The sequence below is a fragment of the Stomoxys calcitrans genome, chromosome 5 (assembly GCF_963082655.1).
Source record: "Stomoxys calcitrans chromosome 5, idStoCalc2.1, whole genome shotgun sequence".
Lineage (NCBI taxonomy): Eukaryota > Metazoa > Arthropoda > Insecta > Diptera > Muscidae > Stomoxys > Stomoxys calcitrans.
In genome coordinates this window covers 56,559,616-56,586,624 of record NC_081556.1, presented here as the reverse complement: position 1 = coordinate 56,586,624, position 27,009 = coordinate 56,559,616, and the positions used below count along the sequence as shown (strand labels likewise).

The 27,009-nt window shown below is 37.8% G+C and overlaps 1 protein-coding gene across 2 annotated transcripts in view; it reads left to right on the top strand.

Annotated features, from left to right (window-relative positions):
- Window positions 1–27,009, top strand: part of LOC106092481 (uncharacterized) — a 221,633-nt gene that overhangs the window by 63,730 nt on the left and 130,894 nt on the right. For both annotated transcript variants that reach the window (XM_059369256.1, XM_059369255.1), the window contains exon 2: window positions 14,876–14,992. In XM_059369256.1, the coding sequence (XP_059225239.1) occupies window positions 14,890–14,992 (103 nt within the window). In that variant the 5' untranslated portion in view covers window positions 14,876–14,889. The remainder of the gene's footprint in view (window positions 1–14,875; window positions 14,993–27,009) is intronic.

The following is a 27,009-nucleotide window of genomic DNA, read 5'->3' as shown; positions in this document are numbered from 1 at the left end:
TTCTTATTAGTGTAGGTCGGTTGGTATTGTAAATGGGCCATATCGGTACATGTTTTGATATAGCTGCCATATAAACCGATCTTGGGTCTTGACTTCTTGAGCCTCTAGAGTGCGCAATTCTTATGCGATTTGAATGAAATTTTGCACGACGTGTTTTGTTATGATATCCAACAACTGTGCCAAGTATGGTTCAAATCGGTTCATAGCCTGATACAGCTGCCATATAAACCGATCTTGGGTCTTGACTTCTTGAGCCTCTAGAGTGCGCAATTCTTATCCGATTTGAATGAATTTTGGCACGTAGTATTTTGTTATGATATCCAACAACTGTGCCAAATATGGTTTAAATCGGTTCATAACCTTATATAGCTGCCATATAAACCGATCTGGGATCTTGACTTCTTGAGCCTCTAGAGGTCGCAATTATTATCCGATTTGCCTGAAATTTTGTACGACGGATTCTCTCATGACCATTAACATACGTGTTTATTATGGTCTGAATCGGTTTATAGCCTGATATAGCTCCCATATAAATCGATCTCTCTATTTAAATTCTTGAGCCCACAAAGGGCGCAATTCTTATTCGAATTGGCTGGCATTTTACACAGGTCTCCAACATATAATTTAATTGTGGTCCAGAACTCGACATATGCGATCCATGTTTTTAATCGTTTCGACTGTTAAGGCTGTACTAGCTACAACTTTGGTCCGATCGGTACAAAATTTTTCGTGAGAAGTTTTAATTGACATCCCAATACGTGTGCAAAATTTCACCAAAACCGAATCAATTACGATAAAACTCGCAGATAAATCATTTATGCGTTTCGACTTTGAAGGCCGTAAAAGCCACAATTTTCGTACCATCCTAAGAAAATCGTAGAAAGTTCCATTCGATATTTCAATAGGTATGCAAAATTAAAGTCTGACTAAATTTGGATAGAAGTGCTTTACATGAAAAGTATTACGTATACTTGATGGTGTAAGGTACTATATAGTCGGCTCCGCCCGAATTTTGCCTTTCCTTACTGTTTTTTTCATACCGTTTGGAACACATCGAAATATAAATTTCCGACCCTGCAAAGTGTATCATGCGTGACGAACGATACGTATCTACGCAATTTTCTATTTAAATATAAGATCTTTTTTGTAATGTGAAAAAATGGTCACTAATTTGTGTGACGCACGATAAAAAAAAATGGAAATGTATTTCGAGGCTAGTGTATATTTTGATAATTTTAAGTGAATTTTGAGTTGAGTCAAAAATGATATTCTATGATTAAAGAAACAACCAAAAGCTTTTACATTTTTATACCCTACACCATGGGATGGGGGTATACTAATCTCGTCATTCTGTTTGTAACTACACGAAATATTTGTCTGAGAACCCATAATGTATTTATATATATTCTTGATCGTCGTGACATTTTAAGTCGAACTAGCCATGTCCGTCCCTCTATCTGTCAAAAGCACGCTAACTTTCGAAGGAGTAGAGCTAGCCGCTTGAAATTTTGCACAAACACATCTTATTAGTGTAGGTCAGTTAGGATTGTAAATTGGCCATATAGGTCCATGTTTCGATATAGATGCCATATAAACCGATGTTGGGTCTTGAATTCTTGAGCCCCTAGAGGGCGCAATTCTTATCCGATTGGAATGAAATTTTGCACGACGTGTTTTGTTATGATATTCAACAACTGTGCCAAGTAGAGTTTAAATCGGGCAATAACCTGATATAGCTGCCATATAAATCGATCTTGGCTCTTGACTTCTTGGGCTTCTAAAGGGTGCAATTCTTATCCGATTGGAATGAAATATTGCACGACATGTCCACATGTTTGGTGTGACTTCCAACAACTGTGCTAAGTTTGGTTCAAATCGGTCCGTAACCTGATACAGCTGCCATATAAACCGATCTTGAATCTCGACTTCTTGAGCTACTACAGGTTGCAATTCTTATCTGATTTAAATGAAATTTTGCACGAAGTATTTTATTATGATATCCAACAACTGCGTATGGTTAAAATCGGTCCATAGCCGGATATAGCTGTCATATAAACAGATCTGGGGATTTTACTTCTTGAGCTTCTAGAGGGCCCAATTCCTATCCGATTTGGCTGAAATTTTGCAAGACGTATTTTATTGTTACTCTTCAACAACTGTGTCAAATAAGGTTCAAATCGGTTCATAACCTGATATAGCTGCCATATAAACCGATCTGGGATCTTGACTTCTTGAACCTCTAGAGGTCGCAATTATTATTCGATTTGCCTGAAATTTCTTGAGCCCCAAAAGGGCGCAATTCTTATTCGAATTGACTGACATTTTACACAGGTCTCCGACATATAATGTAATTTTGGTCCGGGCCGGACCATATCTTGATATCGCTCTAATAGCAGAGAAAATCTTTTCTCTAATCCTTTTTTTTGCCTAAGAAGAGATGCCGGGAAAAAAACTCGACAAATGCGATCCATGGTGGAGGGTATATAAGATTCGGCCCGGCCGAACTTAGCACGCTTTTGCTTGTTTTAAGTTCTCGCGGAGACTGGTCTCTTACTTTCTTGTTTGTCAAGGATTTTCTTAACTGATTTTCAAATGTTCAATGCAAATGCTAAGTGGATTGGCCTTGTGTGTGTTGTTTCGAAGAGATGTTGGCTGTTAGACTTTAATTTTTTCTTAATGCGCTATAAGAAAAGTTTGAATAACAAGACCTAACGTTTCATTCGAAGGGCATGGTTTTACCATTGCACTACTTATTAATTTATGAGTAGGGGAAGCATGTAATCTTTTAGTGGCATCGCAAGCTGATGAGGCCCCCGGCAAAGGCCGAAATCGCTATACTTGCAGCTCGCCCCCAATACATTTAACGCACCACAATTGCTGAGACTCTTTAAAGGTCCTTACTGTATAATCCAACAAAAAAAAAAAATTAAATAATTTTTGGGACCAAACTAAAGAAGAGCAACTCCACAGCAAATAAGATTTATTTGACATAAAAAAGCATGTGTTTAATAGTGGTTCAGAAATTTTGCATTTCGTCTAACAAACACATCCGCTAAATACACTTGAATTTCATAAAAAAATCTCAATACATTTATTCATTCAAAAGCAGCAGAATAATTTTCACCTCTTTTAAGTCTGCCGAATGGAGGCCACCGTAGCGCAGAGGTTAGCATGTCCGCCTATGACGCTCAACACTTGGGTTCCAATCCTGGCGAGACCATCAGAAAACATTTTCAGCTGTTATTTTCCCTTCCTAATGCAGGCAACATGCCATGTAAAACTTCTCTCCAAAGAGGTGTCGCACTGTGGCACGACGTTCGGACTCGGCTATAAAGCCCCTTATCATTGAGCTTAAAACTTGAATCGGACTGCACTCATTGATATGTGAAAAGTTTGCCCCTGTTCCTAAGTGGAATGTTCATGGGTAAAACTTGCAATTTACAAGTCTTCCGAATGCGTGAGTTGTCGAAAATGTATGGGAAAAATCCTAAGGTGTCTACATTGGGTAGACATTTTTGCCCATATTTTAAATTGTTTCATATATAAAATATATTCAAGCTAAAAATAAAATATTAAATTTTGGCAGAATATTTAATTAAAAAACAAAACGAGCCCAAAAAAAAAAATTTTAAAAAATCAAAACTTAAATCGAGATTGTCATAAAAGCAAAATGAATAAAGTTATCGTTCTAGTTTTTAGTAAAAACAAAGGATAAAAGAAAAGAATTGTGCTAATTGAATTGAATGTTGGAGACCAAAGTAGAAGTCTATGTGTAAAATTTCAGCCAAATCCGATAAGAATTTTGCCTTTGAGGGGCTCAAGAAGTCAAATAGGGAGATCGTTTTATATGGGAGCTGTATCAGGCTAAAGACCATATTTGCTAAGTATGTTGGAGGTCGTGGAAGGAGCCGTTGTACAAAGTTTCAGCCAAATCGGATAATAATTACGCCCTGTAGAGGCTCAAGAAGTCAAAATCACCGATCGGTTTTGTATGGCAGCTATATCTGGTTATGGACCGATTTGAAACATATTTGTCACAGTAATTGAAAGTCGTAATAAAACACCTCGTGCAAAATTTCAGCCAAATCGGAGGAGAATTGTGCTGTCTAGTGGCTCAAGCAGTCAAGACCCGAGATCGGTTTATATGCCAGTTTTATCAGGTTATGGACCGATTTCAACCATACTCAGCACAGTTGTTGGAAGACATAACAAAACACGTCATGCAAAATTTCAGGCAAATCGGATTAGAATTGTGCCCTCTAGTGGCTCAAGAAGTCAAGACCCAAGATCGGTTTATAAGGCAGCTATACCAAAACATGGACCCATAAAGCCAATTTACAATCCAAACGGACCTACACAAATAAGAAGTATTTGTGCAAAATTTCAAGCGGCTGGTTTTACTCCTTCGAAAATTAGCATGCTTTCGACAGACAGACGGACGGACATGGCTAAATCGACTTAAAATGTCACGACGAACAGTAATATATTCTTAAAATGTCACGATGAACAAGAATATATATATTTTATGGGGTCTTAGTCGAATCTTTCGAGGAGTTAAAAACAGAGTGACGAAATTAGTATACCCCCATCCTATGGTGGAGCTGCCATATAAACCGATCTGCGATCTTCACTTCTTAAGCCTCTAGACGTCGCAATTATTATCCGATTTGCCTGAAATTTTATACGACGGATCCTCTCATGATCATCAACATACATGTTTATTATGGTCTGAATCAGTCTATAGCCTGATACAGCTCCCATATAAATCGATCTCTGTATTATACTTCTTGAGCCCCCAAAGGGCACAATTCTAATTCGAATTAATTATGGTCCGAACCGGACCATATCTTGATATCGCTCTAATAGCAGAGCAAATCTTTTCTTTTATCCTTTTTTGCCTAAGAAGAGATGGCGGGAAAAGAACTCAACAAATGCGATCCATGGTGGAGAGTATATAACATTCGGCCCGGCCAAACTTAACACGCTTTTACTTGTTATTTACCAATTGGACTACTGTGCGATTTACTTAAGTGAATTGTTTCTGACTTTACCGCAAGCGTGTACTTACCGTTCCATATTAAGTTATTGTTCCAAATATTTCCCTTTTTGTGTGCACTATATGCTGTCCGATTTGCTATTCCCAATGGGCAATTAATCCCAGCAAAGGGCGCGTGTTAACCACTCAATCATGAGGGCCCAATTTTCAAAAAAGTTTAATGCTTGCCATTGTCAGTAGATTCAGTCTGGGTGGGCATGTTTCTGGGTACTGCTTGCGTCTCTAATCCCATGCTCTTTTCAATATTCCCTTTATTTTGAAATTGATTGTACAATAAACACTGTGAATTATCCCTTTATACACGTTGTCAGCCTTGTCCGGTGGAGCAATAGTGGCATCATCGTTGTCGTAATAGCGAATGAAAATATCTCCAGAGAGCTTTGCGTGTTGTTGAACTTTTCGTTGGATTGTAGTATTCTCCAGGATATCTACTTAGCTACGTCGCTTCACATGTGCAAGGATAACATGCAGCGGGAAGGTTTTTTTGCTTTCATACAGTTCATGCTGTGGTTGTTGTTGATGATGATGATGTTGACGTGCTTTTTTTTGCTACTTTTTGCTCTTGGAGCAGAAGATGAGAGAACGACTCTTGACACAACACTCAAAGGGATAAAACAAAAGTATTAAAAACGTCCAAACGTTGATTGCTTTGATTATGAATGTCCCCCAGTGTCTGTTTGTCATGCCATGATACTTTTCACTTTGGCTGTTGACTTTTGCTGCTGTTGCTTTGTCTCCTTGGCCGTCTTGGTCTTTCTCTACTGTTGCTCGTTGCTGATGTCGCTGTCGCTGTTGTAGTTTTGTTTGTTTCTGTCGCTGTTGGTCCTGTTAGCTGGCGATAACAACAACAGGCAAAGGAGTAGTGAAGTATAGCAACATCAGTGGCATTTACGAAGATATAAATTGTATAGCGAACATACGAGGGTGTTATGGCATACATTCTTAATGGACTTGACATACTTACGTTTGACATTCCCTAGAATATATCCTTGACACTAGGTATTTAAATATTTAGTACTAAAATTGCAGTTTAAAGAGCGTGTCATAGCGGCAAGGTTACAAAGAGAAAAAAACCTGTCAAATAATGAATTACTTCAATATAAAAAAAAGATTTTTGTTGTCAAGTTCAAGAATCTCATCTAGAAAATATGGAGATACTCTAACCAAAAGATGGAGCATAATAATCTGGCCATACCGATCCGTAATCCTAAAAGTAAATATACCCCGTTTCCTTTCTATCTAAGTGGATCTAGCCGCGCTCATATGTCCGAATGTAAAATTATCAACAACTTTCAAAAGAATACAGCAATCTACTTCAAACACAGCACATATATTTTTTATTGGTATAAGCAGTTTGGCTTTATAATCATCCATTCGACTTCCTGAGTCTAGATAATTTGCATACCGTACAACAATACTTTGGCACGAGACAATACAAATTAGTATATTTATTTTTATACCCTCCACCATGGGATGGGGGTATACCAATTTCGTCATTCTGTTTGTAACACCTCGAAATATGCGTCCGAGATCCCATAAAGTATATATATTCTTGATTGTCATGTTAATTTAAGTCGAACTAGCCATGTCCGTCTGTTCGCCCGTCCATCCGTCCGTCTGTCTGTGAAAGCACGCTAAATTTTGCACAAATACTTTTTATTAGTGTAGGTCAGTTGGGATTGTAAATGGGCCAATCGGTCCATGTTTTGATATAGCTGCCATATAAACCGATTTTGGGTCTTGACTTCTTGAGCCTCAAGAGAGCGGAATTCTCGTCCGATTTGACTGAAATTTTGCACGCGGTGTTTTGGTATCTTGGAAGTGATACCAAAACATTGCGTTAAGTATGGTTCAAATCGGTCCATGTTTTGATATAGCTGCCACATAAAAAGCGATCTTGAGTTTTGACTTCTTCAGCCTCTAGAGGGCGTAATTCCCATCCGAAAATTTGCACGTAGTGTTTTGGTATCACTTCCAACATCTGCGTTAAGTATGATTCAAATCGGTTAATAATCTGGTATAGCTGTCATATAAACCGATTTGGGATCTTGACTTCTTGACCCTCTAGAGGGTGCAATTCTTATAAGATTTGGCAGACATTTTGACAACGGCTTCTCTCATGACCTTCAACATACGTGTCTAATATGGTCTGAATCGATCACAATGACTTCTACAATGTTCAGCATTCAACTCATTTATGGTCCGAATCGGACTATAACTTGATGTAGCATAACAGTTCTTATTTAATATTTTTTGTTTGCCTAAAAAGAGATACCGCGCATAGTACTCGAAAAATGCGATCCATGGTAAAGGGTATATAAGATTCGGCACGGCCAATCATAGAACGCTCTTACTTGTTATAACACTCGAATCACTTGTTGAATCGATCCAATCATGACCCATTGTTAAAGTATGAATATCTATGTTAAAATCAGACTTGCTTTAGATCTTAACGCCGAGCGCACAAGACTAGATCGGCTTTGAATGATAAAACGATCAATAATACCGGGTATGCATTTAATCTATGGTGTCGCAAATTGTGATGTTGCTTTGTGCGTTCTCTTAATGGCTTGCAATAAAATCCTCATTCAATGGCGGTTATAAACATCTCCTTATTCCACAGTTGAATATTATTTGCGAATGCCTTTTCTTGCCATCCTCGTGCAATCAGATGTTTGGGGGCAACTTGGTACTATCATATTGCTACCATAATCCCATCTCTCTTGCCTGTTTCGTTGTTGTGCCATTTTTTTCAATTTGAGTATCGTGGTTTGTGTTATAATTTCATTTTCCATACTCATGCAGCACAACCCCCCTAAGCTTATTCATATGTCGTTGAATGCTCTGGCCAATTGGGGAAAGAAGCTCTCACACGCATCACACAACCACACACACAAAGAAGGACACTAAAAGAGAAATGAATTGTGACTGCTAGGATCATGACGAAAAGCGTTAATGTTAGTTTTCCAAAGGGAAATGCTTTGAAAATAAAACTTTAAATGAGAGCGTAAAACGTTTAACTGACGGCATTTAAATGCTACTAATTATTATAGAGGTTGAAATAGCAGCGCTTGAAATAGAGCTCCTGAAAGTTTTAGAGCAAACAAGCGAAAATATCAAACAAACGGCCCTGAAATGCATAGATGAGGAGCATCATTATTATTATACCCTCCACCATAGGATGGGGGTATACTAATTTCGTAATTTCGTTTGTAACACATGCCAATATTGATCTGAGACCCAACAAAGTACATATGTATATTCTTGATCGTCTTGACAATCCAAGTCGATTTAGCAATGTCCGTTCGTCTGTCTGTCTAAAGCACGCCAACTTTCGAAGAAAAAAAAAGCTGAGCGCTTTTGCAAAAATTCCTCTTAGTAGTGTAGGTCGGTTGGGATTGTAAATGGGCCATATTGGTTTGGATGTAGCTGACGTAAAGACAGATCGCGGATCTTGATTACTTGAGTCTCTGGAGGGTGGAATTCTTATCCGATTTGGCTCTAATTTCGCATGAGGTGTTTTGTTCGGACTTCCAACAACTATACCAAGTATGGCCAGAATAGGTCCATAACCTCATAAATCACCCATATAAACCCATCTCCGGATTTTAAATCTTAAGGCCCTATAGGGCACAATTCTTATACGATTTGGCTGAAATGCACAATGACTTCTACTATGGTCTCCAAAATGGAATCCAAGTATGGCTTAAATATGTCCATAATATGATGTAGCTCCAATATTATATTAATTCTTATGCATTATCCTTTGTTGAGCTAAAAAGAATTACCAGTCAAAGAAATTGACAAAAGCAATCCCTGGTGGATGGTATATAAGATTCGGCCCGGCCGAACTTAGCACAATTTTGCTTGTTATACTCAGCACCGAAGGTATGCATCGTCTCGGTAGTCTTAAAATCCTAAGACGATCTAGCCATGCCCGTCCATCCGTTTGTCCGTATATCTATTGAAATCACGGTACGTCTTTAAAAATAGTTAACTTTGTACAGATTCCTTATTTGTCCATAGGCAGGTTAGCTTCGAAGATGGGCTACATTGGACTATATGTTGATATAACCCCCATATAGACCGATCTGTCGATTAAAGGTCTAAGGTTAGGTCTTTCGACATCGTTCTTCAATAGGGCCCAGTTCGGTTCAGATTTGGATATAGCTGCCATACAAATCCATCTCTTGATTTAGGGTCTTGGGCCCTTAAAAGGGGCATTGATTGCCCGATTTCACAGAAATTTTATATAGCTAGTTATGTAAGGCTCCTTGAAATCTCTGTTTAATACAGTCCAGATTGGTCCAAATTTCAATATAGTTGTCATTCATACCGATCTCCCGATTTATGGTTTAAGGCTTATAAAAGGAGTATTTATTAACCGATTTTGACGATTACCCGATTTTGCCTAGTCATTGCGCAAATACCTATTATTAGTGTAGCTCGGTTGGGATTGTAAATGGGCTAAATCAGTCCATATTTTGATATAGCTGCCATATAAACCGATCTTGGGTATTGACTTCTTGAGCCTCTAGAGGGCGCAATTCTCATCTGATTTGGCAGATATTTTGTACAACGGCTTCTCCCATGACCTGCAATATACGTGTCCAATATGGTCTGAATCGATCTATAGCTTGATACAGCTCCCATCTAAACCCATCTCCCGATTATGCTTCTTGAGTCCCTACAAGGCGCTATTCTTATTCAAATGGGCTGAAATATTACCCAAAGACTTCTACTACAGCATTTAACATTCAATTTATTAATGGTCCGAATCGGACTGTGACTTGATAAATAGCATAACAATTCTTAACCATTATTCTTTGTATGCCTAAAAAGATACAACGCGCAAAGAACTCGACAAATGCGATCCATGGTGGAGGGTATATAAGATTCGACCAGGCCGAACTTAGCACGCTCTTACTTGTTAAAGAATAGGGCAATAGGAGTTCTTTTTGGGCCCCAAACACTGGGCCCAAAAAATGGATCATTTTCTACTCTCAAATACTTTTGATATGGGTCCCATATTGTTATGAACCTATTTATTTAACCTATTTGAGGTGAAATTAGGAGTTAAAGCGACAACTAGAACTTGCACATAAATTTTAATGTCATATTCGTAACCAACTCCTAACTACCTTTTATTTGAGTCCCATATATCCAAGTTCGCTCCCAATACGTTTCATTTGAACCCCATATTGATATAAACTTCAATATTTCTGTTCGAATGACTTTTGGAGTTGGAGCGTCCCCATGGATCCTTGTTTTTATATATATTTTATTTGTATTATAGTTTGAATATCATATTCGGATTCTACTCTCCAATACCAATCACTTGATATATACAATATATTGTTCCTATAGACTTACTTTTGATTTTGGGTTTTCTGTTTTACTTTCTTTTTTAAAACGCTTCACTTGGAGTCATTTAGGTATTCTTTGCTGTAAAGATCACTTTTGAAACTATTGCAACCATAGCTAAATAATAGTTGAATCAGTCGACTTTTTTGACTACAAAGTCGATTATTCGACTTTTTAAATACTAAAAATTTACTTTTCGACTCTTTTTCATCAAAAGTCTATAAATTCATTAGTCGAAAATCGGCTTGTAGATCCCTAATTTAACGGTGGGAACAAAGGGTCTAAATGTGTCTGATTACAGGCACCACTAAAACCTAACCTACCCATAAAAGGCGGAGGGTATTTAAGATTCGGCCAGCAGAACTTAACTTGCTTTTACTTGTTTACATACTCGTTTTTTGAAAATTTTAAAAACTGAATAATAAAATATATGCTCTTAACGCAAAACGAAGGTCATGGAAAGAGGCCCTTGACATTATTTCACTGAAGGCTAAAGGATAACTATGCATCAATCGCATTGGCTTTGACATTGCAAAACGTGCCCCAAGGATGTGTTTGAAGAGATTTTGCATCTCTTCAGTTAAATGGTCTTGAAATGAATTCACGTGTTATGGACGATGTTTATTTAGTTACACATCACTGAACTTTATTTCGAGAGAAAAGTGAAAATCAAAAGGTTTGAGCGCCATTCTATTCATAAGTCATAATTCAAACGAATGGAGAGGGATGAGTTTAGTATTTGGATTGTGAGATTTCCGCAATGAGTATAACTCTTTAAGTTGTTTTAAAAATGTTTTTTTCAACAAAAATCAATAGTAACGAGTCAATGCAAATGCAAATGTTTTTAATATGTTCACATTATTATACAGATTTGCTTAAATATCGGATCTCAGTTGTGTTATTTCAAATCCCTTTGTACGCGGAAAGCTAAAGTGTTTGAGAAATGAAGTCCATATGAAGTCCATTGTACTATCAGAATTTGCAAAGTGCTACTGAGGCTAAATGTTGACTAGGCGTTACCGTACGCCGAGACACAATAAGGAAAAAGCGAGAGAACAGAAACGGAGGAACTCGCAAGCCGGGATAAAGTCCAAAGATTGTAAAAGAATAAAACTTCAGAAAGTTTTCATTGCTACTCTTTCTGAACATATGAAGTACATAATATGACAATAGATATAGAAAGTAAGTTGATATCCGATATTATGGCGGTGGCGAGAATAGCTCCAAATCAAGCTCTGACGACCTACATAAATTCTTTCAAACCGGAATCAGATCTTAATTACTGTAAGATTAATTAGGAAATAGTGGCAGTTTGAACTAGAATCAACTGTACAACATTTGTCAATTGTTAAACCACAGCAGTGTCATATCAAACTCTCTGGTCCGAATAAAACACGAGACGCCCGCATTGTTGATACGAGCTCGATTTTCAACTTTGCTGCTGGAACTCTCTTAAATGACCAGTCTAAAGAGTTTGTTTTACTAGTTGAAACCATTCGGGTGGGAGAACGAACACATACCATAGTATACAAAATATATATCATTTGCGATAATGCTGCTCTACCAGTGGCATTTTCCAGATTTTGATGAGATCTAAGAACAATCTAATCAACATTTTCAAATGGCCAGAAGAAATAGATTGACACCTTACACCGAGCATATATTACAATAAAATGTATTGTATATGTAGGCCTGTCTGAGTATCCCCGTAAAATAAAATATTCCGAACTAAACCCAACCATCGATCACACCGGAGAAAATTCAATGCACTCAGTAACACCTGAGCTTTCCATGCGACTACATTAACAAAGATAGTTTGTAGCGCAAATCGTCAAAATGAAAGATGATAATCCAGTTTGAAACTACACCTGACAGTTCAGGCAGATAGAAGAAGTCAAAACTACTCGTAGGTTTGAAAGATCAAATGTAATATGAAATTTGAGAATTTGGTTTTAGAATTTGAGATGAAACACACACAACTGAAATGCGGGTCAAACCTTGGGAACCTACCACCTTGGATGCTGCCACAAATAAACTTAGTTGAATGGCATTCGTGTACTTTACCTACCAAATTTCTGTCAAATTGGACAAAAAAAGAAGCTTTTAGAGGCCGTACAAGACTAATCGGGAGTAGGGACATCAGAAAATCGAATTTTCAACTTTTCTGGTTATTAAAAAGTCGACTTTTCGACCTTTTGCGACAGTCAACATTTTACAGAAAAATTTACGTTTTTATAGAAAAAAAGGCTTTGCTAATTTTTTCATTATCAATATTCGATTTTTGACGTGCAAAGTCGATAAAAGCATAAAAGCAAGCGATTGCTAATTACATTATCCTCCAAAATATATATATTTTTATATCCACCACATTAGGAAAGGGGAAATATTCATTAAGTGATTCTATTTACAACACAACGAAATATCAATTTCCGACTCTACAAAGTAGATATATATCTAATAATCGTTAAGCTCTAAGACGATTTCACGATCTCCTGTGTGTGTTTGTCTGTTGTCTACCTTTAAAATTTTGAGATATTGAGCTGAAATTTGCCACAAACTCATATTTTTTCCTTAGGCAGGGTAAGTTGAACAGTCCAAATCCGAAAATATTTGGGTATAGCTGCCAAGTAGACCGATTTCCCGATTCAGGTTCTTAAGTCCATTAGAGGGGCATTTATTATCCGATTTTACTGAAACTTCAAACGGTGAGTTATTCAAAAACCATTGACGTCCTTGTTAAACATGGTCCCGATCAGGCTATATTTAGATATAATTGCCATACAGACCAATTTCCTGAAACAGGCTTCAAAGCCACAAAAAGCACAATTATTGCTCGATTTCGCCAACATTTTTAAACAGTGAGTGGTATGGAATCTCCCGATATCGGAACCGAATATGACTTATATCGGACCCTATTAAAAGACAGGTGTCATATAGACCTATTTATCAATTTAGGGTCTTACGTCCATAAAAGTTGCAATTTTAATACGCTCCACCATAGGATCAGGGTATACTAATGTCGTCATTCTGTCTGGAACACCTCTAAATATGCGTCTAAGATCCCATAAAGTATATATATTCTTGATCATCATGACATTTTAAGTCGATTTAGCCATATCCGTCCGTCCGTCTGTCGAATAAAACTTAGAATAAACTTTAATCAAATATACTTTTTTACACTTTTTTTCTAAAGCAAGCTAAAAGCAACAGCTGATAACTGACAGAAGAAAGAATGCAATTACAGAGTCACAAGCTGTGAAAAATTTGTCAACGCCGACTATATTAAAAATCCGCAATTACTTTTTGGGCAACCCAATACTAATATGAGGAATTCGAAATCGGAATATCAATCAACAGTAAACAACTTCTTACGAAGGGTTCCAATTCAGGTCACGCAAAGCGAAAATTAGAAATTGAATGTGAACTGATTTGATTCTATCAGAGTAACATAAGTAAAACCGGTTCCATATGGCCCATCCATATTTCAATACAGGAAGCTTACAAATAGGCTCTTAGTAACATAAAGGTCATTGAACTCCTTAGACCAACGTTTAATGAAGCATAATAGAGACTTAGCTTTATTAAATCTAGAATCGATATGTGAGTGAAACAGTAATCTAGGATCTAAGCTGAAGCCAATGAAGAAATCCAAAAGTATTGGTTGGGATCTAGACGAAGACAATTTTTAACATTTCTTCAAAATTAAGGGACATACCATTTCCACTACACCAATTGATGAGAGAGTATAGATTGTACTGCAAGTAAGTTGAATCCTTAATCGTATGCATAATAAGCTTCAAATCATCAGCATACATAAGTATTTTAGAAAAACGAATAACATTAGGAATATCTTAATGGTCAGAAATAATGAACCCAAGACACTTCCCTGTGGTACACCAGAAGAAACAATGATATCCTTCGAAAAACATCCACTGTCATCTGTCATGACTTCTAGGGACTCATAATGGCAAATCGGGAAATTGTTTTGTCTTTAGAAAAAATCACATTTCTGCCAAATCAGATAATAATTGTCCACAAAGTCAAGTTGTTCGACCACTATCGTAATTTTGACAGAAGGACGTTTCTGCAACACACTCCCGTCATATATACAACTCATAGGCAATGCTATTGAACTTAAAAAGGAGCTACATAATTATCATAAATAGAAATTGAATGTAGTCTAGTTGTATTAGTTATAATGAAATAGTATAATGAAACTACAGTGTTGTAAACCAGTGCAGTAAAATATAAGACATAATCTTGTTGTGCTTTGTGTTGAATAAATTAACAAACAATTCGCAAATCAATATTACGAGGTATTGCAAACAGATTGACTCGATTACTACACTCCCAATCCAATTGTGGTGGGTTTGGTTCATACATTTGCTGCACTTTATGAAGAGTTCATATTTATGTATACTCGTAGATTAACTTATTTGTTTTCTTTTATTACAGGAAGACCTGAAGTCATGGCTATATGCTTAATGCATTTGATGGGGTGTAAACCTCCTTATTCATCGTCCTCATTGACCTCATCAAAGTCATTAGCGGAATCATTATTCTCTTTTTTGGGTAAGTACTATTAGCCTCCTATGTGCAAGATAAATTTTGCCAGCAAGCTGCCTGCAAATTTCCATTCACGTAATTCAATTAATCGTAAGCGGGAGAGTTTGAGGTATGAAAAGTAGAGATCGATTTTTTTTTTACTATGTGCACTAAGAATTTTTACAATACGTGGTAAAACATTTAATTGTTGTCAACTACAACTTAGCCAAATATTGAGTTTTTATAGTACAAGTATTCCCATGATAAGCAGTGGTAGTAGTTTTTGTTGCAAGTGCAATTTTGACTCGACCCCGACACCGACAAAATTTCTCATTTCCGACTCCGAGTACTTAAATTTTTGAAAATTTTTATACCCACCATCGAAGGATGGGTGCATTTTCATTTTGTCATTCCGTTTCGAAATATCTATTTCCGACCCCATAAAGAATATATATTCTTGATCAGCGTAAAAAATCTAAGACGATTTAGCCATGTCCGTCCATATGTCCGTCTTTCAGTTGAAATCACGATACAGTCTTTAAAAATAGAGATATTCAGCTGAAATTTTGCACAGATTCTTTTTTTGTCCTTAAGCAGGTTAAGTTTGAAGACGGGCTATATCGGACTATATCTTGATATAGCCCCCATATAGGCCGATCCGGCTTTTATTTATCTAAGATCCTAGGCAAATAAAAGCCACATCTATTATCCGATTTTGCTGAAACTTGGGACATTAAGTTGTGTTAGGTTCCTCGACATCCTACTTAAATTTGAACTGAATTTATGGTGAACGAAGCCTTGAGGAGCTTCAAAGGTAGGATCGGATCCTTACCTCTTTAAAGTAAGGATCCTACCGAATGAGTCTTGCAGATGGGATACGACTGGGCTAGACCCAGAGGTCCCCGTGTTAACCGAGAGAAGACTTAAATATGCCTGTTCACGACGAAGACGAAGGAAGGGACAAAGATCTGTTTTTCAACTGCCTGACCATAACACGGCCCTGCAGGCGTAGATCCAGGTGATCACGGAATGCGTGAGGTGATGTGGTGTTAAGCAGAGGACTTTACTTACTATCTTACTGGCTCGGCAATAACAACCAGGACGGTAAATTCACGAACAGTCTTGGAGTGTTAGAAGGAGATTAAGGCCTTCACTGAGGATGGCACTATCCACATTGTTTGGGTGCCGGGCCAAAGCGGAATATGAGCAGGCAGTGGTGGCCATAGGACTGCCGTCAATTAACTTAGTTATCCCGAAGTCTTTCAGGTCGTCACCCTCCGAGTTATGGATGTGGGCGACGAACACGCATACAATACTGTGGAACAGCGAAACGGTCGGTAGGACAGCGAAAATCCTATGTTGAGATTTAGATTGTGAGAACACGAGGCTATTGCAGAAAGCAAGTAAAAAAAAGGAGGTCAGTATAGCTTTCGGTATCAGAATGGGGCACATAGGACTACGAGCACGCTTATGCAAAGTAGGGGCGACAAGTTATATCATGCGTAAGGCGTGGGCGAAAGATTATGTTCGAGTCATTGCCGGGCTTTCGCGCCTCAAAGACACCAGCACTTAGGTTGGCATACAATACTAGAGGTGAACCGACTGACGGTCGTGGAATACCCGTGGAAAACAGAAACAAGTAAGAGCGTCCTAAGATCGGACGGGCCGAATCTTATATACCCTCCACCATGGATGGCATTGGTTAAGTTCATTGCCCGGTATCTCTTAATAGTGAAACAAAAGGCAATGAATAGAAAACCATTTATAGTCCGATTCGGACCATAAATGAATTGGATGCTAAGCATTGTCGAAGTCATTGTGTAATATTTCAGTTCATCCGGATAAGAATTGCGCCTTGTAGGGGCTCATGCGAGAGGTTGAAGGTCATGCGAGAAGCCGTTGTACAAATCGGATGAGAGTTGCGTCCTCTAGAGGCTTAAGAAGTCATGATCCCAGATCGGTTTATGTGGCAGCTATATCTGGTTATACACCGATTTGCGCCATACTTTACTCAGTTATTGGAAGTAATAACAAAACAACTCATGCAAAATTTCAGCCAAATTGGAGAATTGTGCCCTCTAGAGGCTCAGGAAGTCAAGACCCAAGATCGGTTTTGGCCCATTTACAATCCCAACCGACCCACACTAATAAAAAGTATTGGTGCAAAATTTCAAGCGGCTAGTTTTACTCCTTCGAACGTTAACGTGCTTTCGACAGACAGACGGACGGACGTAGCTAGATCGACTAAAAATGAATAACGATCAAGAATATATCATTATTCAGACGCATATTTCGAAGTTTTACAAACAGAATGACGAAATTAGTGGAGGGTATAAAAAGAGGGATTTGTGTATGTTGCCCAAAATTAATTACTTAAATTTTTTTCCGAGGTTACTTTAAAGTTTTAAGAGCGCAAAACTATCCATTTACTGGCTTGGGTATTTATCCATATTGACTTGGGGCATAGTAATATACGAACCCTCTTTCAACCTAACCTGAGCTAACCCGGTCATCCAGTAGCGCAATGCTTATGCTACTACTACTAAATTTAACATGAACATTTAATTTAGGAACCGGAGATACTTTTCTCATATCAATACGTGCAGTCCAATTAAAGTTTAAGCTCAATCATAAGGGGCCTCCTTTTTATGCCGAGTCCATACGGCGGCATAGCGGCACCGCTTGCTAGTGAAGTTTTATCATGGCAGAATACCTCACAAATGGAACCAGCAACCACCGCTGAAAATTTTTTGATGTTGACGTTGGAATTTGAGCCCAGGCGATCGACGCCATAGGCTAGGCCTCCTATGGTGGTAATGTTACGAATTTTACTGTCTACTCCAAGTAAGGTTCTACTCAGATCCAACCCTGATGTAACTTCCTTATCACGATTACTCGATTTGAAATCGTGTGCACCTAAAATGCAAAGTTCTTTTATGAGAAGATATTCAATTTGGATCAGTTATGGCTTTCAGTTAGTTTAAGCCTTTAGCAAGAAAACATCTGAAAAACTTAACCAATTCTGACTTATACCGTTTTTAATTTGGATGTTATTAATTCAAGCTCGAGGTCTTTTTGTTTTTTCCTTTTTATACCCTCCACCATAGGATGGGGGTATACTAATTTCATCATTCTGTTTGCATTTCCTCGAAATATTCGTCTGAGACACCATAAAGTATATATATTCTTGATCGTCATGACATTTTAAGTCGAACAAGCCATGTCCGTCCGTCCGTCCGTCGGTCTGTCTGTCGAAAGTGCGCTAAATTTCGAAGGAGCAAAGCTAGCCGCTTGAAATTCTGCACAAATACTTCTTATTAGTGTAGGTCGGTTGAGATTGTAAATGGGCTATATCGGTCTGGTCTGGAATCTTGACTTCTTGAGCATTGGAGGTCGCAATTATTATCCGATTTGCCTGAAATTTGTACGACGGATCCTCTCATGCCCATCAACATACGTGTTTATTATGGTCTGAATCGGTCTATAGCCTGATACAGCTCCCATATAAATAGATCTTTTTATTTTATTTATTGAGCCCCCAAAGGGCGCAATTCTTATTCGATTTGGCTGACATTTTACACAGATCTCCAACATTTAATTTAATTGTGGTCCAAACCGGACCATATCTTGATATCGCACTAACAGCAGAGCAAATCTTTTCTTATATCCTTTTTTTGCCTGAAAAGATATGCCGGGAAAAGAAATCGACAAATGCGATCCATGGTGGAGGGTATATAAGATTCGGCCCGGCCAAACTTAGCACCCTTTTACTTGTTTATTTTTTTATCGATATTTCGCATTTCACTGAAATGTATTTTCAAGATATCTAAATGAGAAACAAAATATGGAACAAAAACTTAATAGTTGCACGACCGTCTTCAACAGTCGTTGTCTGATTTGTTGCAGTGTTTTTACTTGATAATGAAATAACTACGCCAAAACATATTTTAACAAAATAAAGTGTTAATTCTGTGAATGAATTTTTTGTTTTCTTTTTGTAAACAACCCTATTTTCAAATAAATAAATCCGATTTCTAAATCCTATGTGTCATCTGTTTTATTTATCCATATACACTAGCTTCCAGAGCTTTATAAATTTTTAGTAGCTAATTCCTCTAAAGGTTATTATTAAGCCCATAATTCTGGGTGTAAGCCATGTCTTGAAAATATTCATTTTTAATTTTTTGTTTTAATGGAATAGCAAAAAATATAGTTTGCCAATTATTGGCATATTGCTCTTTGTTTTGTTATTTTTTGGAACCTGCTATGAACAGTGACGATGACAGTTTTTGGTCTTTGCCAAATGATTTCCCGTCGCAATGAATATTCGCAAATACAAGCAGTGTGTTTACTTTTAAGGTGATTTCTAAAACGAAGCAAAACGTCAATTTGTTGTTTACCCGGGTTTGTTTGGCATGCCAATTAGTTCCACTATGTTCATTTGCACTTTTAAAAGTGTGTTTTTTATAATAACAAAAAAAAATTATAATAATAAAAAAAACAGCGAGCTAACACCTCGAAATGTTGCAGTGTTAATTAACAAAAGATGTATTTTCAAAAAAAAAAGAATATTTTGTATGCCGTTTTTGGAGCCAACGTGATGCTTGCTCTTTGTGGTCTAAGTACATAATCCTGGCAGAATATTGAGGGGAGATGTTGACAACGTAAAATTCTGTGTTTTCTACGGCATGTCATACAATGTGCTAAAGTCAAACTCTTTGGCCAGATCAATAAGTACAATATGAGAAGAAAATAGTGTACCCCATGGTGCATTATAATCAGGTGCATATGTAGGGAATTTCCAACATCCGCAATGTACTGGCAACATCATTCATTTTAGGGTGGGTACATTTTTGACACCATCTTATTGTGGGTAGACATATTGCTGCGACGCCTGCTATGAGGCTAAGGGAGCTTTCTCTTTGGTCATGCGGCGGCTACAGACACTGTGTTATTCTTGATACAATGTCTGGAGTTCCAGGCAGTGTGGATGACACATTGCCTGAGCAGCTTTTTATAAGAAGTAATATGCTAGTATTGCTGATAGCACCGATTGGAAGTTCAATATCCTTGGTAATAGAAGTTACATAGAACTCTATACGGATGGATCCAAATTAGACGAACAGGTGGGCTTTCGAGTGTACTCTGAAAAACTAGAACTGGTCATATCGAGAAGATTACCCGACCACTTTAATGTGTTGCAAGAGGATATCATTGCCGTTAAATAAGTGATGAATTGGCTAAGATATAATACCATAACCACCACTGGCATATTAAGGCTATTATTATTTGGCAACACTGGTTTAAACAGCTCACGCCTGTTTCGTGTTTTGTTTCACTGTCAAATTTCTTCAGCAAATGAGCTTTGGCCCAGTTATGGGCCAAAGCTCATTTGTGGTTCAATTTGTAGGTAAATAAGCAGAATTGTCGATTTTGGAATGAAGATCAGCCAGAAGCATTGCAAGATCAACCAATGCATCCAGAAATTGTCACAGTTTGGTACGGGTTATGGGCTGGTGGATTCATTGAACCATACTTCTTTAAAGATAATGCGAATCGTAATGTAACTGTGAATGGTGAGCGCAACCCTGAGATAGGTTAGGTTTGGTTGAAAAGAAGGTGCAGATATTAATCCGTCCCATGCCACTATGGACATACACCTAAGCCAGTAATCGGCTTGTTGTGGGCTCTAAAAACTATAAAGTAACCTCTAAAAAGAAAATGTTAAGTTAGGAATTCCGTGCTACTTACAAAATCCTTAATTATTTTCAATTACACTCCTGAGATGATATCAAAACGTTTTTGCCCAAAATGTAAGAGCTTGACTTGCATGACATGTGGTTTCAACAAGACGATGCCACATGCCACGCAGCTCGCGTAGCAATGGACTTATTGAGAAGCGAGTTCGGTGAACATTTAATATAATAGAAGCATTTATTCGTTACCGGCCGCAATGTTGGAAAGGGTATGCCGGATGGACCCTTTGAGGCGCAGTCACGGTTAACATTTGCATGAAATAATCCTCACTATTGATTCAAATAAAGATTGCATGCATTTTTCTGATGTTTATACCCACCACCGAAGGATGGGGGTATATTCATTTTGTCATTCCTTTTGCAACACATCGAAATATCCATTTCCGACCCTATAAAGTATATATATTCTTGGTCAGCGTAAAAATCTAAGACGATCTAGCCATATCCGTCCGTCTATCCGTCTCTGTGTTGAAATCACGCTACAGTCCTTAAAAATAGAGATATTGAGTTAAAACTTTACACAGATTCCTTTTTTGTCCATAAGCAGGCTATGTTCGAATATGAGCTAAATCGGACTATATCTTGATATAGCCCCCATATAGGCCGATCCGCCGAGTTAGGGTCTTAGGCCCATAAAAGCCACATTCATTATCCGATTTTGCTGAAATTTGGGACAGTGAGTTGAGTTAGACCCATTGTTGACCTTCTTCTTCAATTTGGCCCAGATCGGTCCAGATTTGGATATAGCTGCCATATAGAACGATATGGCGATTTAGGGTCTTAGGCCCATATTGCGGCAGTAAGTTGTGTTAGGCCCTTCGACATTCTTCATCAGTTTGGCCTAGGTCGGTTCAGATTTGGATATAGCTGCCATATAGGCCGATCTCTCGATTTAAGGTTTTGGGCTCATAAAAGGCGCATTTATTGTCCGATTTCCTCAATATGGCACAGATCGGTCCAGATTTTAATACAGCTGCCATATAAAGCGATCTCTCGATTTAAGGTTTTGAGCCCATAAAAGGCGTATTTTTTGTCCATTGTCGCCGAAATTTGGGACAGTGAGTTGTGTTAGGCTCTTCCACGTTTATCTGCAACTTGGTCCAATCGGTGCAGTTTTGGATATAGCTGCCATATAGACCGATATCTCGATTTAAAGTCTTGGCCCAATAAAAAGCGCATTTATAATCCGATTTCACTGAAATTTGACACAGTGACTAATGTTTGACTTTCGAAATCCGCGTCGTATATGGTTCAGATCGATTTATTTTTAGATATAGCTACTAAAAGGGTCAATATTTTGTTATACACAATTGAATAATGACTTGTTCTTATTAGTATTTGGTCCAAATCGGATCATATTTCGATATAACTGCCATGAGGTATGTTCGTCAGATATGGGTAATTTGCAATAATGTTGTTATTTGTGAACCGTAGTTATTACAGTTTGAACATATTTGCTCAAAATTTGATACGGATTGTGAAATAACTCACCGGAAAGCATCCGTCAAAGTCCATCAAAATTGGTTCCGAATTGGAAATGGCTCCCACATTGAACTTATATGGTAGGTGTTGGGTTTTATACTGTCGGCACCGCCCGAATTTTGCACTTCCTTTCTGGTAATTTTTAGGACCCTTTTTATACCCTCCACCATAAGATGGGGGTATACTAATTTCGTTATTCTGTTTGTAACTCCTTGAAATATTCGTCTAAGACCGCATAAAGTATATACATATTCTTGATCGTCATGACATTTTAAGTCGAACTAGCTATGTGCGTCCGTCCGTCCGTCTCTCTGTTGAAAGCACGCACAACTTTTGAAGGAGTAAAGCTAGCCGCTTGAAATTTTGCACAAATACTTCTTATTAGTGTAGGTCGTTTGGGATTGTTCCCCCGTGCTATATCGGTCCACGTTTTGATAAAGCTGCCATATAAACCGATCTGGGATCTTGACTTCTTGAGCCGCTAGAGGGCACCATTCATATCCGATTTGGCTGACATTTTGCATGATGAATTTTATTTTGACTTCCAACAACTTGCTGAGTATGGTTTAAATCGGTTGATAACCTCATGAAGCTGCCATATAAACCGATCTGGGTTCTTGACTTTTTGAGACACTAGAGGACGCAATTATTATCCGATTTGGCTGAAATTTTGCATGAGGTGTTTTGTTAGTACTTTCAACAACTGTGCTAAGAAAAGTTCAAATCGGTCTAAAACCTGACTTCTTGAGCCTCTAGAGGGCGCAATTCTTATCCGATGTAGCTGAACATTTGTACAACGGCTTCTTTAATGACCTTTAACATACATTTCGAAAATGGCATGAATCGGTTTATAGCCTAATGCAGATCCCCCATAAACCGATCTCCCTATTTTACTTCTTCAGCCCCTAAAGTGCGCAATTCTAACTAGATTTGGCTGAAATTTTACACAATGACTTCTACTATGGTCTCCAATATTCATTTCAATTATGTTCCGAAATGAACCATAACTTGATATTGTCCCAATAATATAGCTATTCTTTTCTTTTATCCTTTGTTTGCCTAAAAAGAGATATTGTGGCAAGAGCTCGACAAATGCGATCCACGGTATAAGATTCGGCCCTGCCGAACTTAGCACGCTTTTACTTGTTTCAATTGATCTCAAAATGTTGCTCAGCTATTTCTTCTATGACAATTTGTACGGATTTTGGTAAAAATTCTTCATTTCAAATTTAGTATTTAATTTTTGACGACTTAGCATGCAAATGTGGTGTAGGGTACCAAAAGGTCGTCTTTGCCAGGCTTTAGCCTTTCCTTACCTTTTTTCTAAATTTTCTCCAATATGGATCATGCCTACAGACTAATGTAAGCAAGGTGAGCTTTATGAACCAAAAGAATATATCAGAATTTAGAAAAACACTATGAATTTGTTGCTCTTTCGAAATTAATTATAAATTTTAGTTGACGTCTATGCTTTAAATCCGTATTTAGCCACCTTCCTGCTTTATAAATGAACAATGTTAAATGTGGCTTTCGTCAATTTAAAATATCTCAAAAAAATTTCTAAGTGCAGCTGTTACGATGGCTGGTGTAGTTAAAATGGAAAGCAGGGAAAAGACTGCGAATAGTTTTAAGTTAATTTTCTCTCTTGATGTATTAAAAAAATGAAAAAGTAAAGTAAATGCAAGTAAATCGCAAGTCAATTTTGAGTTCCACCAGACCTTAATGAATTCAGAACCAGGATAAAAAAGTATAAACTTCAAAACGTTTAATACATACTAATGCAGACAAAGGGTAACGAGAAAGTGCAGAAATTTGTTGAAATGAGGGTTGTATTTTTCCAAGTTGTCGAATGAAGTGTTTTATACCCCCCACCGAAAAATAGGGGTATATTCATTCCGATTGCATCACATCGAAATATTGTGCCAGAGAAACTTACTTATTAAAACAAGTAAAAGCGTTCTAAGTTCGGTTTGGCCGAATCTTATATACCATCCACCATGGATCGCATTTGTCGAGTTCTTTTCCCGGCAACTCTTCTTAGGCAAAAAAAAAAGGATAAAAGAAAAGATTTGCTCTGCTATTATAGCGATATTAAGATAAGGTCCGGTACGAACCACAATTAAATTATATGCTGGGGACCTGTGTAAAATGTCAGCCAATTCGAATAAGAATTGGGCACTTTGGGGGCTATAGAAGTAAAATAGAGAGATCGATTTATATGGGAGCTGTATCAGGCTATAGACCGATTCAGACCATAATAAACACGTATGTTGATGGTCATGAGAGGATCCGTCGTACAAAATTTCAGGCAAATCGGATAATAATTGCGACTGAAAGAGGCTCAAGAAGTTAAGATCCCAGATCGGTTTATATGGCAGCTATATCAGGTTATGAACCGATTTGAACCTTATTTGGCACAGTTGTTGAAAGTCATAATAAAATACGTCATGCAAAATTTGATTCAAAACGGATAGGAATTGCGTCCTCTAGAAGCTCAAGAAGTCAAGTCCCCAGATCGGTTTATATGACAGCTACATCAGGTTATCGACCGATTTGAACCGGATAAGAATTGCGCCGTCTAGTGAAGTCAAGATTCAAGATCGCTTTATATGGCATCTATATCAGGTTATTGACCGACCTCAACCATACTTAGCACAATTGTTCGAAGTCAAAGTGAAACACGTCGTGCAAAATTTCTTTCCAATCGGAAAGTCGGAGAACTGCGCCCTCTAGAGGCTCAAGAAGTCATGACACAAGATCGGTTTATATGGGAGCTATGGCCCGTTTACAATCCCAACCGACCCACACTAATAAGAAGTATATGTGTGAAATTTCCAGCGGCTACATTTACTCCTTCGAAAGTTAGCGTGCTTTCGACAGACAGACGTTCGGTCATGGCTAAATCGACATTAAATATCACGACGATCAAGAGTATATGTACTTTATGGGGTCTCAGACTAATATTTTTGAGTATTTACAAACAGAATGATGAAATTAGTATACCTCCATCCTATGGTGGAGGGTATAAGAAAGTTGTTCGGGGTAGAGGTCGAGAGTGGACGCATCCGGAGGGTCAGTTGCCATCATGCTCTGATCTAGGGAGCAGCGGACGTTCGTCGTCGATAGCTTCTTTTTTAACGGTCGCTCACTTATTGCTTTTAAGGGGATCATTTGAAATCCCTGGTTTATCTCGATCGACCACGGACCATTGCACACCTCAAGAACAACATTGGCGGCGCCATTGCCAACATACCGATTGATTGCTATCCACAGAGAATCTGTAGTCCCCCAGAATTTTAGTCAATAATTACATATTAAAGTGTCCCAAAAAACAAAAAGTATCTGTTGAAAGGCATACCCAGGGAAATTGTCTCGCTACGCCAATGGTCACAGCCGACTATATAATACCTTACACCAACGAGTCTACCTACTACTTCCAATAAATAGAACCTTAATCTTGTCAGACTTTAATTTTGTATACTTACTAAAATATCGAATTGAACAGCAAGATGTTTTAACAATAGGACCCAAATTCTGGCTAAAGCAATTTTAAAGGCGAATATCAGCTGAGAAATATACATAGGAGCTAAATCTGCTTCGATTTTGATGAAATTTTGAACACATATTGAGATGACAAATAAATCATCTTGTGCCAAATTTTGTGGAGATCGGACCAACATTTTGGAATCTCAAGCCTTAATATGCCTTATAGGATGAAAGATATATATTAAGGGGCTATATTTACATCTGATCTGATTTGATGAAATTTCGCATCTGTATAAAGACATTTTTTTACATATTGGGACGTCAAAAAAGCACTTCATGCCAAGTTTTGTAAAGATCGGATCAAAATTGTGGCTTCTACAGCTTAAAAAAGGCATATCGGATGAAAAATATATACGGAAGCTATATCTAAATTTCGACCGATTTTTTCAAAATCAATAGCGTTTGTACAGTGACTTGTACATTATTTTATGCCAATCGGACAAAAAATGCGCCTGTACCTTGATTACAAAAATTCATGGAGAGACGGACAAAGCTAAATCGAATCAAGAAGCGATTCTAAGCTGATCGGAATACTTATTAAGAGGTCTTGCTTCTCTCCTTCTTAGAGTTGCAAACAAGTACACAACGTTAAAATTTCCTGTACCACAGTGGTGGTGTACCGTATAAAAAGAATAAATATAATAACCGTACTTTTGTTTTGATTGAACTTTCAAATTAGTCAGATCCGTCTGATCTCCAGATTTAAGGTCTTGGGCCATAAAAGCTGCATTTTATATCTGATGGCACTGAAATTTTGCATAATGAGTTGAAATAGGCCCCTCGATGATCGCACCGAATATGGTTAAGATTGGGCTATATTTGGATATAGCTACTATGAAGATCGATCTCAAGTTCTTGATCCTTAAAAGGTGCATTTTTCATTCGTCCTGTGTACGATCAAGATCCGGGTATATTTGGATATAGCTGCCTTATACACCGATCTCCCGATTTATGTTCTTGGGCCCATAAAAGAGATACGATGTCTCCAATTATACAGGGATTGCTAAGTTGTGTGATATTCCTAAACCACTTGAAAAGATGTTGACTGATGTTAAATCGCAGCAGATTTCGTCCACCTTATCTGGTTGTCAGCACGGTTTTCTAGATCGACTTTACTAACATCTTAGAACTAACTACACTGGTTAATGACGGTTTTGGAATTGGGAAACAGACGGACTCGATGTATACCGATTTCAGCAAAGCCTTTGATAAGATCGTTGTTGCTTAAACTTAAGGAAATAGGATTTTGTCCAGTGTCAC